This window comes from Ranitomeya imitator, chromosome 1 (assembly GCF_032444005.1).
Source record: "Ranitomeya imitator isolate aRanImi1 chromosome 1, aRanImi1.pri, whole genome shotgun sequence".
In the NCBI taxonomy this organism is placed as follows: domain Eukaryota; kingdom Metazoa; phylum Chordata; class Amphibia; order Anura; family Dendrobatidae; genus Ranitomeya; species Ranitomeya imitator.
In genome coordinates this window covers 1,534,883-1,548,985 of record NC_091282.1, presented here as the reverse complement: position 1 = coordinate 1,548,985, position 14,103 = coordinate 1,534,883, and the positions used below count along the sequence as shown (strand labels likewise).

The 14,103-nt window shown below is 42.2% G+C and overlaps 1 protein-coding gene across 3 annotated transcripts in view; it reads left to right on the top strand.

Moving 5' to 3' along the window:
* LOC138657686 (FERM domain-containing protein 6-like) overlaps positions 1–10,096 on the top strand; it is a 227,430-nt gene extending 217,334 nt beyond the window's left edge. For all 3 annotated transcript variants that reach the window (XM_069745388.1, XM_069745398.1, XM_069745395.1), the window contains 2 exons: positions 7,309–7,511; positions 9,868–10,096. In XM_069745388.1, the coding sequence (XP_069601489.1) occupies positions 7,309–7,466 (158 nt within the window). In that variant the 3' untranslated portion in view covers positions 7,467–7,511; positions 9,868–10,096. The remainder of the gene's footprint in view (positions 1–7,308; positions 7,512–9,867) is intronic.
* The last annotated feature ends 4,007 nt before the right edge of the window (positions 10,097–14,103 follow it).

The window sequence follows — 14,103 nt, the reverse complement described above, 5'->3', positions numbered from 1 at the left end:
TGGAATTGCTTGGCTACATGGGCGCATATAAAAGATCACTGCTTCTCCACGTATTTCCAGTCTGACAACACTTTACTCACAGGACACAGAATATATCACACAGATACAAAGGGCAGGCCAATAGAAAAACTGCAGGCCAGACATACATTACAATAGCCGCAGGTGGCCGGAGCCTACCGATATTTACTGTGGGAATTACAAAGGTGGGGGAGGACAGAAGGGGGATATCGTGTCCCCTCTGCCCAGGGGCGCAGCCTGTGGGCTGATGCATCTCACATGGAACCTATTATACATACATATAACTGCACAACATATTCTGGGTGCTGAGTGGTTCTGTAACACGTTACACAGCTCCCTTTTCAGCGACGCGATCGGCAAACACAGTCTGATCCTTTAATGCAGGTAACGAGTTGATAAGGAGTCTAACTGGTCTGTAGGAGCCGGAACTCTTAATGGTTGGTAGGGGATCAAATACTTATTTCTCACTGCAAAATGCAAACACATTTATATAATTTATACAATGTGATTCTCTGGATTTTATTTTTCATATTCTATCTCTCAATGTTAAAATTAACCTACCCTTAAAATTATAGACTGTTCAACTTACAAAATCAGCAAGGGATCAAATACTAATTTCCTTCACTGTTTATCGTCCATCTTGGTATATATCCCCGTTCTGCCACTGTTTATTAATGTATGGAAGAAACCAAACCATTATACTCAGCAGGGGCGTTAATGGAAAACATGGGGCTGCATAGAAGAAGTATAATGCACAGCCCATAATCATTCATAAGTATAATACACAGCCCATAGTCATCCATAAAGTATAATGCACAGCCCATAGTCATCCATAAAGTATAATGTACAGCCCATAATCATTCATAAGTATAATACACAGCCCATAGTCATCCATAAAGTATAATGAACAGCCCATAGTCATCCATAAAGTATAACACACAACCCATAGTCATCCATAAAGTATAATGCACAGCTCATAGTCATCCATAAAGTATAATGCACAGCTCATAGTCATCCATAAAGTATAATGCACAGCCCATAGTCATCCATAAAGTGTAATGCACAGCCCATAGTCATCCATAAAGAATAATGCACAGCCCATAGTCATCCATAAAGTATAATGCACAGCCCATAGTCATCCATAAAGTATAACACACAACCCATAGTCATCCATAAAGTATAATGCACAGCTCATAGTCATCCATAAAGTATAATGCACAGCTCATAGTCATCCATAAAGTGTAATGCACAGCTCATAGTCATCCATAAAGTATAATGCACAGCTCATAGTCATCCATAAAGTGTAACACACAACCCATAGTCATCCATAAAGTATAATGCACAGCTCATAGTCATCCATAAAGTGTAATGCACAGCTCATAGTCATCCATAAAGTATAATGCACAGCTCATAGTCATCCATAAAGTATAATGCACAGCTCATAGTCATCCATAAAGTGTAATGCACAGCCCATAGTCATCCATAAAGAATAATGCACAGCCCATAGTCATCCATAAAGTATAATGCACAGCCCATAGTCATCCATAAACAAACCTGGGAAATACACATTCGCCAGAAGACTCGCTACACTCATCAGGAGGGTGTTAAACTAGAAGAGGGGACGGGAAGAAAAACATTAGACTTGAACAAAGAAGACCCAGGAAAACATACTCAGAAGGGAGGTAAGAACATTTCTAAAACAATCCACAGTGAGGAGATTGGAACAAAACAAAATCCTCTAAACTGCATGCTCGCAAACGGCAGAAGCCTGACAAACAAGATGGAAGAACTAGAAGCAGAAATATCTACAGGTAACTTTGACATAGTGGGAATAACCGAGACATAGTTAGATGAAAGCTATGACTGGGCAGTTAACTTACAGGGTTACAGTCTGTTTAGAAAGGATCGTAAAAATCGGAGAGGAGGAGGGGTTTGTCTCTATGTAAAGTCTTGTCTAAAGTCCACTTTAAGGGAGGATATTAGCGAAGGGAATGAGGATGTCGAGTCCATATGGGTCGAAATTCATGGAGGGAAAAATGGTAACAAAATTCTCATTGGGGTCTGTTACAAACCCCCAAATATAACAGAAAGCATGGAAAGTCTACTTCTAAAGCAGATAGATGAAGCTGCAACCCATAATGAGGTCCTGGTTATGGGGGACTTTAACTACCCGGATATTAACTGGGAAACAGAAACCTGTGAAACCCATAAAGGCAACAGGTTTCTGCTAATAACCAAGAAAAATTATCTTTCACAATTGGTGCAGAATCTAACCAGAGAAGCAGCACTTTTAGACCTAATACTATCTAATAGACCTGACAGAATAACAAATCTGCAGGTGGTCGGGCATTTAGGAAATAGCGACCACAATATTGTACAGTTTCACCTGTCTTTCACTAGGGGGACTTGTCAGGGAGTCACAAAAACACTGAACTTTAGGAAGGCAAAGTTTGACCGGCTTAGAGATGCCCTTAATCTGGTAGACTGGGACAATATCCTCAGAACTAATAATACAGATAATAAATGGGAAATGTTTAAGAACATCCTAAATAGGCAGTGTAAGCGGTTTATACCTTGTGGGAATAAAAGGACTAGAAATAGGAAAAACCCAATGTGGCTAAACAAAGAAGTAAGACAGGCAATTAACAGTAAAAAGAAAGCATTTGCACTACTAAAGCAGGATGGCACCATTGAAGCTCTAAAAAACTATAGGGAGAAAAATACTTTATCTAAAAAACTAATTAAAGCTGCCAAAAAGGAAACAGAGAAGCACATTGCTAAGGAGAGTAAAACTAATCCCAAACTGTTCTTCAACTATATCAATAGTAAAAGAATAAAAACTGAAAATGTAGGCCCCTTAAAAAATAGTGAGGAAAGAATGGTTGTAGATGACGAGGAAAAAGCTAACATATTAAACACCTTCTTCTCCACGGTATTCACAGTGGAAAATGAAATGCTAGGTGAAATCCCAAGAAACAATGAAAACCCTATATTAAGGGTCACCAATCTAACCCAAGAAGAGGTGCGAAACCGGCTAAATAAGATTAAAATAGATAAATCTCCGGGTCCGGATGGCATACACCCACGAGTACTAAGAGAACTAAGTAATGTAATAGATAAACCATTATTTCTTATTTTTAGGGACTCTATAGCGACAGGGTCTGTTCCGCAGGACTGGCGCATAGCAAATGTGGTGCCAATATTCAAAAAGAGCTCTAAAAGTGAACCTGGAAATTATAGGCCAGTAAGTCTAACCTCTATTGTTGGTAAAATATTTGAAGGGTTTCTGAGGGATGTTATTCTGGATTATCTCAATGAGAATAACTGTTTAACTCCATATCAGCATGGGTTTATGAGAAATCGCTCCTGTCAAACCAATCTAATCAGTTTTTATGAAGAGGTAAGCTATAGACTGGACCACGGTGAGTCATTGGACGTGGTATATCTCGATTTTTCCAAAGCGTTTGATACCGTGCCGCACAAGAGGTTGGCACACAAAATGAGAATGCTTGGTCTGGGGGAAAATGTGTGTAAATGGGTTAGTAACTGGCTTAGTGATAGAAAGCAGAGGGTGGTTATAAATGGTATAGTCTCTAACTGGGTCGCTGTGACCAGTGCGGTACCGCAGGGGTCGGTATTGGGACCTGTTCTCTTCAACATATTCATTAATGATCTGGTAGAAGGTTTACACAGTAAAATATCGATATTTGCAGATGATACAAAACTATGTAAAGCAGTTAATACAAGAGAAGATAGTATTCTGCTACAGATGGATCTGGATAAGTTGGAAACTTGGGCTGAAAGGTGGCAGATGAGGTTTAACAATGATAAATGTAAGGTTATACACATGGGAAGAGGGAATCAATATCACCATTACACACTGAATGGGAAACCACTGGGTAAATCTGACAGGGAGAAGGACTTGGGGATCCTAGTTAATGATAAACTTACCTGGAGCAGCCAGTGCCAGGCAGCAGCTGCCAAGGCAAACAGGATCATGGAGTGCATTAAAAGAGGTCTGGATACACATGATGAGAGCATGGGTATCCAGTTATGGGGGACTTTAACTACCCGGATATTAACTGGGAAACAGAAACCTGTGAAACCCATAAAGGCAACAGGTTTCTGCTAATAACCAAGAAAAATTATCTTTCACAATTGGTGCAGAATCCAACCAGAGGAGCAGCACTTTTAGACCTAATACTATCTAATAGACCTGACAGAATAACAAATCTGCAGGTGGTTGGGCATTTAGGAAATAGCGACCACAATATTGTGCAGTTTCACCTGTCTTTCACTAGGGGGACTTGTCAGGGAGTCACAAAAACATTGAACTTTAGGAAGGCAAAGTTTGAACAGCTTAGAGATGCCCTTAATCTGGTAGACTGGGACAATATCCTCAGAAATGAGAATACAGATAATAAATGGGAAATGTTTAAGAACATCCTAAATAGGCAGTGTAAGCGGTTTATACCTTGTGGGAATAAAAGGACTAGAAATAGGAAAAACCCAATGTGGCTAAACAAAGAAGTAAGACAGGCAATTAACAGTAAAAAGAAAGCATTTGCACTACTAAAGCAGGATGGCACCATTGAAGCTCTAAAAAACTATAGGGAGAAAAATACTTTATCTAAAAAACTAATTAAAGCTGCCAAAAAGGAAACAGAGAAGCACATTGCTAAGGAGAGTAAAACTAATCCCAAACTGTTCTTCAACTATATCAATAGTAAAAGAATAAAAACTGAAAAAGGGCTCTAAAAGTGAACCTGGAAATTATAGGCCAGTAAGTCTAACCTCTATTGTTGGTAAAATATTTGAAGGGTTTCTGAGGGATGTTATTCTGGATTATCTCAATGAGAATAACTGTTTAACTCCATATCAGCATGGGTTTATGAGAAATCGCTCCTGTCAAACCAATCTAATCAGTTTTTATGAAGAGGTAAGCTATAGGCTGGACCACGGTGAGTCATTGGACGTGGTATATCTCGATTTTTCCAAAGCGTTTGATACCGTGCCGCACAAGAGGTTGGCACACAAAATGAGAATGCTTGGTCTGGGGGAAAATGTGTGTAAATGGGTTAGTAACTGGCTTAGTGATAGAAAGCAGAGGGTGGTTATAAATGGTATAGTCTCTAACTGGGTCGCTGTGACCAGTGGGGTACCGCAGAGACTATACCATTAAAAGAGGTCTGGATACACATGATGAGAGCATTATACTGCCTCTGTACAAATCCCTAGTTAGACCGCACATGGAGTACTGTGTCCAGTTTTGGGCACCGGTGCTCAGGAAGGATATAATGGAACTAGAGAGAGTACAAAGGAGGGCAACAAAATTAATAAAGGGGATGGGAGAACTACAATACCCAGATAGATTAGCGAAATTAGGATTATTTAGTCTAGAAAAAAGACGACTGAGGGGCGATCTAATAACCATGTATAAGTATATAAGGGGACAATACAAATATCTCGCTGAGGATCTGTTTATACCAAGGAAGGTGACGGGCACAAGGGGGCATTCTTTGCGTCTGGAGGAGAGAAGGTTTTTTCCACCAACATAGAAGAGGATTCTTTACTGTTAGGGCAGTGAGAATCTGGAATTGCTTGCCTGAGGAGGTGGTGATGGCGAACTCAGTCGAGGGGTTCAAGAGAGGCCTGGATGTCTTCCTGGAGCAGAACAATATTGTATCATACAATTATTAGGTTCTGTAGAAGGACGTAGATCTGGGGATTTATTATGATGGAATATAGGCTGAACTGGATGGACAAATGTCTTTTTTCGGCCTTACTAACTATGCTACTATGTAATGCACAGCCCATAGTCATCCATAAAGAATAATGCACAGCCCATAGTCATCCATAAAGTATGATGCACAGCCCATAGTCATCCATAAAGTGTAATGCACAGCCCATAGTCCTCCATAAAGTGTAATGCACAGCCCATAGTCATCCATAAAGTGTAATGCACAGCCCATAGTCATCCATAAAGTGTAATGCACAGCCCATAGTCATCCATAAAGTATGATGCACAGCCCATAGTCATCCATAAAGTGTAATGCACAGCCCATAGTCATCCATGTAGTATTATGGCCAGTGATTGTTTTGTTAAATACTCCCCTTCCCTTCAGCGTGTATCCTCTTGTGAAGCTGCTTCCGACCTTGGCATGTGATGGAGCGTGTGACTTCACTGCCATACGCCCTGTCACGTGCACGCCGCCATCAGCTGCTGGCCTCTGATTGGCCGGCTGTGTATTGTGGGTCGTGGAGCTAATGTCTCTGTGTATCGTTGTATGCACATCCACTTGAAGTTTCCCGGTCACAGCGACCACGGTCGTTACACTGCTGGGGGCCAAAAAGTTATTCTGGCCCATTTGTGGGGTTTTGCATGAAATTATGCCCAATTTGCCTTTTTTTCATTATTTTTTGTTCTATACTAATACACACAAAGGAAATAAACCTGTGTATAACAACACAAGAAGTTTCTGGGAGAAATGCTTCTTTTTCTGAAACTATTTCAAGGATGCCAATTCTTTCAGCCATTACTGTAGATCCCAGAAGAGACCACCTAAACGCATGCAGTCTTCAGACCAGACCCCTATACAAATACAGGCCAGAGAGCAGACCCTCTAAGCAAATAGTTATGACCCCCTAAACACTTATAGACCCAAGACCAGACCCCTTAAGCCCGTCCAGATGTGTACATAAATGATTCTTTCAGATCCATTAAATAGGGAATCAATTAACAGGAATATAGGCTGAACTGGATGGACAAATGTCTTTTTGTCAGCCTTACTATGTTACTACACGATCTGAGCCTCCAAAATGCAGAACCCAAAGCCAAACTTTGTAAAACAAAAAATAGACCGCTTAAAAAAGTTACCCCAGAAGAGAGCCCTCGCATGTTTATAGACCCCCAATGACCTTAGACTGGACCCTAATCTGCTCCTGTTCTGATCTGCAGAGCCTGGGCGCAGAGGGGCGCAGGGACGGGGAAGAGGTGGTGTGCACCGCTATTTCACAACTTGTAGGGGGAAGATCCCCGTCTTTTTTTCCAGAAGTCTCCTTGTCATTGTTGAAGAGTTGACGAGTACAGTCCCACCAGACATAAGACCTGGTAAACTTGTTAGCTTAGTGCCTCCATCCACTGCCCATTAGCCATGAGCGATGGTAGGACACTGTCTCTTATGGCGGCCACAGAGCTAGTGGAGACGTTCAGCAGGTGCTACAACAACCCTACTTGAAGATAATCTCTGTCAACATGGTAGAAAATGAGAATTGTTATTGATTTTACAGAGAAGAAGCAATACAGGGAGTCGTACATCAGCGATGCATTGGATCAGGACATGGATCAGCTGGAGAAGAGGTCGAGAGCGAGTGGAAGCAGCGCAGGGAGCGTGAAACACAAGAGTCTCTCCCGGCACTCCACGGCAGCTCGCACACCTCCGGGATAGAGAGTGCCGGCAAGGACAGGCTGGAGGATGACTCGCAAGATGACGGTAATCAGCGCGGATAGCCCTGCCGCCTCCTTCACATCAGTCACATCCACACTGCTAACATGGGCCCCAACAGAACAAAACATTGGCTCCAAACCGGAGTATAGTAAATCTCCCAAGATCTGATTTTGGTAGATTAGCTCAAGTCAGGGGAAGGGGAGCAAATCTGATTGGTATCAACTGATTATTGGACACTGAAATAATGTAAACCTATGATTATGAGTTGATAGTTACCAAAAGTTGCTGTGAAGAGAGGCAGCAGATCTGCGACGTGTGGCAAAGTATATTTCTTTTATGAGGACACATTAAACTGCCCTATAAACACTTTGCTACAGTCATGTGCTCACAAAACAATGTAGAAAGGCACATGAGTGGTATACACTACCAGTATGTCACAGGGGAGAGTGCTGGCCTAGCTACACTGACTGATACACAAACTGGTAATATTTTTTATTTTATTTAAATTTACCCATTTTTGTTGTGCAGCACTTCTATTCAGAAAAAAATGCAGGAACCGCCATGGGTATCTGATAAACCCCATTATAAGCCAATATAAGCCACCTGGATTCATTCAGATCTTTGTGAAAATCGATCATCATGATGTTAACATGACTTGCACCTGCACCTTCTATTAATTAAATTAATTCATAAAAAAAAAAAATTGATGTAAACTTAAACAGCCAGAACAGGGATAGAAAAAAAAACCTTGCCTCTCCTCTGCCCTCCATGTACTTAACAGAGTTGGCTCTGCTATGTTCTATCTTCAATTCGGCCTGGTCTTACATTGACTGGGTCCCATGTCGTCACGTGGAGCGCGATGAACTTCACTGTTGTGCATCGCTTCCACATGACACTAATGACTCAAGGATTTTTTCCATAAAGAATTTTATGAATTGCAACTCATGATCATGTGGTCTATATCATTGAATGCATACACTGCAGTTTGTTGTATGTTGGTTCCACTATTAGAACATTAAAAGATTTCGGGAGCATCTTATTGACATTGTTCAGCCTACGTTACGTCATATTTCTAATGTTTCACATCATTTTATCAATGTACATAATAGACAAACTACACATTTAAGAGTATATGCCATTGAACAAGTCCATAGGGATATACGAGGAGGAGATAGGGAAAAAAACTGCGAGACAAAGAATCATTCTGGATTTATTTACTTGACACACGTACTCCTATGGGTTTAAACCTTAAAAGAGAAATTATGTTGATATATTTATTTTTCATCTAAGTTACAGTTATATTTATGTGTTTATATAGTCATATTTATAGTCATAATATATCATGTTTATTTTCGCTTTTGTGATTGTATGTCGCTTAAAGGGAACCTGTCACCCCGTTTTTTGAGATTGAGCTATAAATACTGTTAAATAGGGCCTGCACTGTGTGTTACTATAGTGTATGTAGTGTACCCTGATTCCCCATGTATGCTGAGAAATACATTACCAAAGTCGCCGTTTTCGCCTGTCAATCAGGCTGGTCTGGTCAGGTGGGCGTGTTCACAGCGCTCTTTTCTTCCCCAGCTTTCCGTTGGTGGCGTAGTGGTGTGCGCATGTCCAGAGTTCCGACTTCCCTGCGCCCACGTGAAGACACAGCGCGCGATCTGCGCTGTAATCCCTTGCATCGGTGGGGGCGGCCATCTTCCTGGGGCCGCGCGTGCGCAGATGGAGTGCTCTGCTGCACGGGGCTTCAGGAAAATGGCCGCGGGATGCCGCGCGTGCGCATTAGAGATCGCGGCGGCCATTTTCCCAAAGCCGAGATGCAAACTCGGCTTTGGGAAAATGGCCGCCGCGATCTCTAATGCGCACGCGCGGCATCCCGCGGCCATTTTCCTGAAGCCCCGTGCAGCAGAGCACTCCATCTGCGCACGCGCGGCCCCAGGAAGATGGCCGCCCCCACCGATGCAAGGGATTACAGCGTAGATCGCGCGCTGTGTCTTCACGTGGGCGCAGGGAAGTCGGAACTCTGGACATGCGCACACCACTACGCCACCAACGGAAAGCTGGGGAAGAAAAGAGCGCTGTGAACACGCCCACCTGACCAGACCAGCCTGATTGACAGGCGAAAACGGCGACTTTGGTAATGTATTTCTCAGCATACATGGGGAATCAGGGTACACTACATACACTATAGTAACACACAGTGCAGGCCCTATTTAACAGTATTTATAGCTCAATCTCAAAAAACGGGGGTGACAGGTTCCCTTTAATTATATTTTTTTCTTTGCTTTTTTTTTTGTATTATATATAATTTTTAGTTATATCACATTACATCCATATCTGCTTTTGTGATTGTCATTTATTTGTATTTTTTGTATCATATATACAATTTTCTGTATTGCAGTAGGTGCGGTTTCTCTAATTATATCTTGTATTCATTTCACCTGCGATGGATGCTTTTATATACGAAGCGCTCACTTGGATCACTTGCTGTGGACTAAGAACACTTAGTGTTCGAAACGCGTTCAGCTGTACCATGGTTGTCCTTCCATTTTTTGGATATTGTTGATCTTTGACATGCAGTGTTTCTTCTCATTTTAAAAATTATTTGGAATAAAGAATTTTCGATTTTATACATTTTCCTGAGCTGGATTCTTTTCCTACTTTCACCGTTCCCAGAGAGCTTTGGCAGAAGCCCTTTCCGTGCTCGGATTGATTAAAACCCATGGAGATTATTCAAGAAGGGTGAGCTGAAATTTCGTGTGTTTTTCAGGGATAGCCTCCGTTGAGTGGGGGTGCCATGGGTGCAGGATTTCAGGGCGCCAACCCCCACGACAGGCAGGATTACCCAAACAGGGACATACATTTTGTTGATTAACTAAGACCATCCCTATCCATTTTGATCATTTATACAACTCCAGCTTTTGTATATAAGGCTTTTTTTCTAGCTGTCCTTTGTAGGTTTGAGGATTTAATAGGGAAAGCCATGTAGGGACAGCCTACGTTGAGTGGGGGCGCCACTTACACCCGATTCTCCTTAGGGCGCCAACCTCCGCGATAGGTAGGTAAAAAGAGAGTATATATGTCAGGATTCCCCTGACCGCTGTCACCAATTGGTCAGGATTCACACCGTGACCGTCACCCCTACGTCACGGATTGAGGGGACTTTAGGCCAACAGACGGCTATCACATGTGCCGGGGGGCTTATCTTAGTTATCCCTCCACGATGTGATGAAAAAACCACACACAAGGCTATTGACCTCTTAGTTTACAGCAGGGGCTTATTCTAGGTATCCCACTGCTTTCAATATACCACAAACTGCAGGGATTTATGTATATCCCGCTTACAGTTCCACTTAACACTTGCAGCTCTCTGGCGCCCCCCTTACTCTCAGGTCAGATTAGGTACTGCACCCTGGGTAATTAGTCGCCAGAAAGGCTGCCTGCTATGTACTGGCTATTGGGCACGCTGCAGCGACGTGGTAAACTACTCCCACTCAGGCAGGAACAATAATTATCAATGCCGCAGCCGCTACAACGCCACTCAACTACCCAGTACAGAATGTATGCTGCCACCAGCTTCGATTAAACGGGTCCGAAGCTAACCCAACACAGTAGCGTATTTCCCTTCAGAAGACAGGGTAAGTTTAGAGCAGGATGAACGAACTAATATATAATAGTATATCCCATTAAAAATAACTAGGCAGTGCTTTATCAAAAATATTTTATAAAGAAGTTACAAATGAGACAATTGCAAATATGTACATGGGTAATTATAACATAAAGGGAATAAAAGAGAAAAGATAACACTCACATGTTAAAAGCATTGCAGGCAACCAGGCTAGGGCAGTTTCCATATATCCCAGTCCATGGGATGCTGCTGGCTTCAGGAGAAGACAAGAAGTCAGGAAGAAGTCTAACAGAGAGAGAGTCAGCTGGGGATGTGTGCAGCCAGTTATACTTTCAAGGCTGTGACATGACAGAAAGGCTGGCTTATCCAGACCCTCCTCTCTCTACATTCTGAGTACTTCAATCTTAAATTTATCTACTTGCTATAACTTTGCTACAAAACATGACAGAGTCATACCGAACCCATAATTCATCTCGGATTAACGTGAGCATTCTAATGAGATCAAATATGTCCTATCTGGGATACATATTTACAGAGAAATCCCTACTTCTTTACCAGATGGAGTTAGAAGCCCGAGTTTCAAGGGATGGATAGATACAGCGAGTGAGAATAAGAATATTTTCATATTTCTAGCTTAAATCGTTTGCCTAATATCTAACAAAAACTAAACAAAGAATCTTTCATGAATTTTTGGAGCCACTTTTCCAGTTGCTAGTTGGAGATTCTAGCCTGGTCGTAAATACCGATCGGCCATAAAACTCCTAACCCCCACACTCTCTGAGAAGGAAAGCCAGGAATTGGCAGCTACAAACTGTTACTCCAAGAAGGGGGGCTTAGCCCACTCAGGCTAGCAAGAGAACTACTTATATTTCATACCATATCGTGACAATATACTTTTGTAAGTAGGGTATCCATAGGGTCACTGTTTCCCACGTTTATGGTGTAATGTGCTGTCCCACATATTGGAACTCTATTCCTTTTCCCATAAGTACCATTATTTTCCCATGTCTCTTGTCCCTGTTCGCTCTCCTCACTCTATCAACATACGGGTAATCTGTCGAGTCATGGCAGGATAATAACTGGTCTCGGTGATACCACACAGGTGGTCTTGATATTGTGCTGAGAGATTTATGAATCATACCAATTAGTGAGCAGGATCATGTTGGAATTATACCAACTTCCCTGTTTCCAGGAGGTCTGTTGCATATGCGGCACAATAAACAAACTTGGGCCGCAGCAGCAAGACTTTTGGGGGGACGCTTGTGCATCCACAGATGTATTCGCGCCCCGTTATTTGATGATGTCCGGCAGGAGTTAGCTCATATGTCTAGTATTGCGCTATGTCCCAGGAGTGTGGTGAAAGGTCTAGAGCAGGGGTGTCAAACTGCATTCCTCGAGGGCTGCAAACAGGTCATGTTTTCAGGATTTCCTTGTACTGCACAGGTGATAATTTAATCACCTACCCAGATAATGAGTTGGTGATTAAATTATCACCTGTGCAGTACAAGGAAATCCTGAAAACATGACCTGCTTGCAGCCCTCGAGGAATGCAGTTTGTCACCCCTGGTCTAGAGAGCGTCTCCATGGGACCGGAAGTGGAGTGTAAGCTCATGGTGCGCGTCACACGCCAAGGGGTGGAGCTTATTCAACGCGGCACCGAGCGGAATCTATAAACACCACAGAGGGGGGCGACCCGCGATAGCAGCGGACAGGACTAGCATTCTCCCCTGATGAATCCATGAGGAAGAAACGCGTCGGGAGACGCTTTCCACAGCACCAAGCTTCCATACAAGGGCACGGCTCAGAGGGTACAGAGACAGAGGAATGGCTGATGATGACCATAACGTGGTGAGATCTATCCAAATGCACCAGAGCATATAATATATTTGGTCTCAAGTATCGCAGCTTCCAAATGTATTAACCCATTGTGGTCGGCCTTTGAATATAATGTGCCATAATTGAATCCATGGGGAACACTCATATGATGTAAATGAGCAAACTATATCCCAGAGCTACATGGATGGATATGTATATGCATGTGGCATTGTGGAACGCTAGATAGGTGCTGTGTGCTCGCACTGACAGAGCTCAAAAGCACATATTGGTGACTTTTGGATGGGTCACATGAACAGAAGAGCATTAATGGGTAGGCACTCACACATTTGTTGCCTAAAAAACCCATAAACCTAAGTAGGTACACATGAAGTTGGTAAGACTGAATTGTAGATTGTGAACATATGCCAATGGGTGAAACATACACCGATACATCCATACTCTTCTAGGGTATTATTACCGGGTTGTATATACCCATTTGGGTCAATACAAACATTTAGTTTGTCAGCAATACCAACACTGTCAGTGCTGGCCAAGATATTGTATGTTGTGTGTCTTGTATGTGGTTCTCCATTCTGTGTTGGTATAGGGCTCAAATCACACTAGGTTTGCATTTTTGTTGTTGGTGTGTATAGTGTTTTTTATTCATAGGCCTTAGGGCTTTTTATATATATCCATTAAAGGTTATTTTTTATCCAGTTGCTACATACCTATCAATAAAAACGCCAGCTCAGCACGCAAAAAATAAGCCCTCACCCAGCCCAAGATCATGAAAAATGGAGACGTTACAGGTCTCGGGAAATGGCGCTTTTTTTAAAAAAAAGTTTGGAATTTTTTTTCACCGCTTAAATATAAAAGAACCTAGACATGTTTGGTGTCTATGAACTCGTAATGACCTGGAGAATCACAATGACAGGTCAGATGTAGCATCTAGTGAACATGGTAAAAATATAAATAAAAAAAAAACCTGTGGAATTGCACTTTTTTTGCAGTTTCACCGCACTTAGAATTTTTTCCCCTTTTCCAGTAAACGACATGTTAAAAACAATGATGTCGTTCAAAAGCGCAACTTGTACCGCAAAAAAGACCTCACATGGCCATAGTGACGGAAAAATAGAAAAGTTATTTCTCTGGGACGAAAGGGAGCGAATAGCAAAAACTAAAATACCTCTGGTC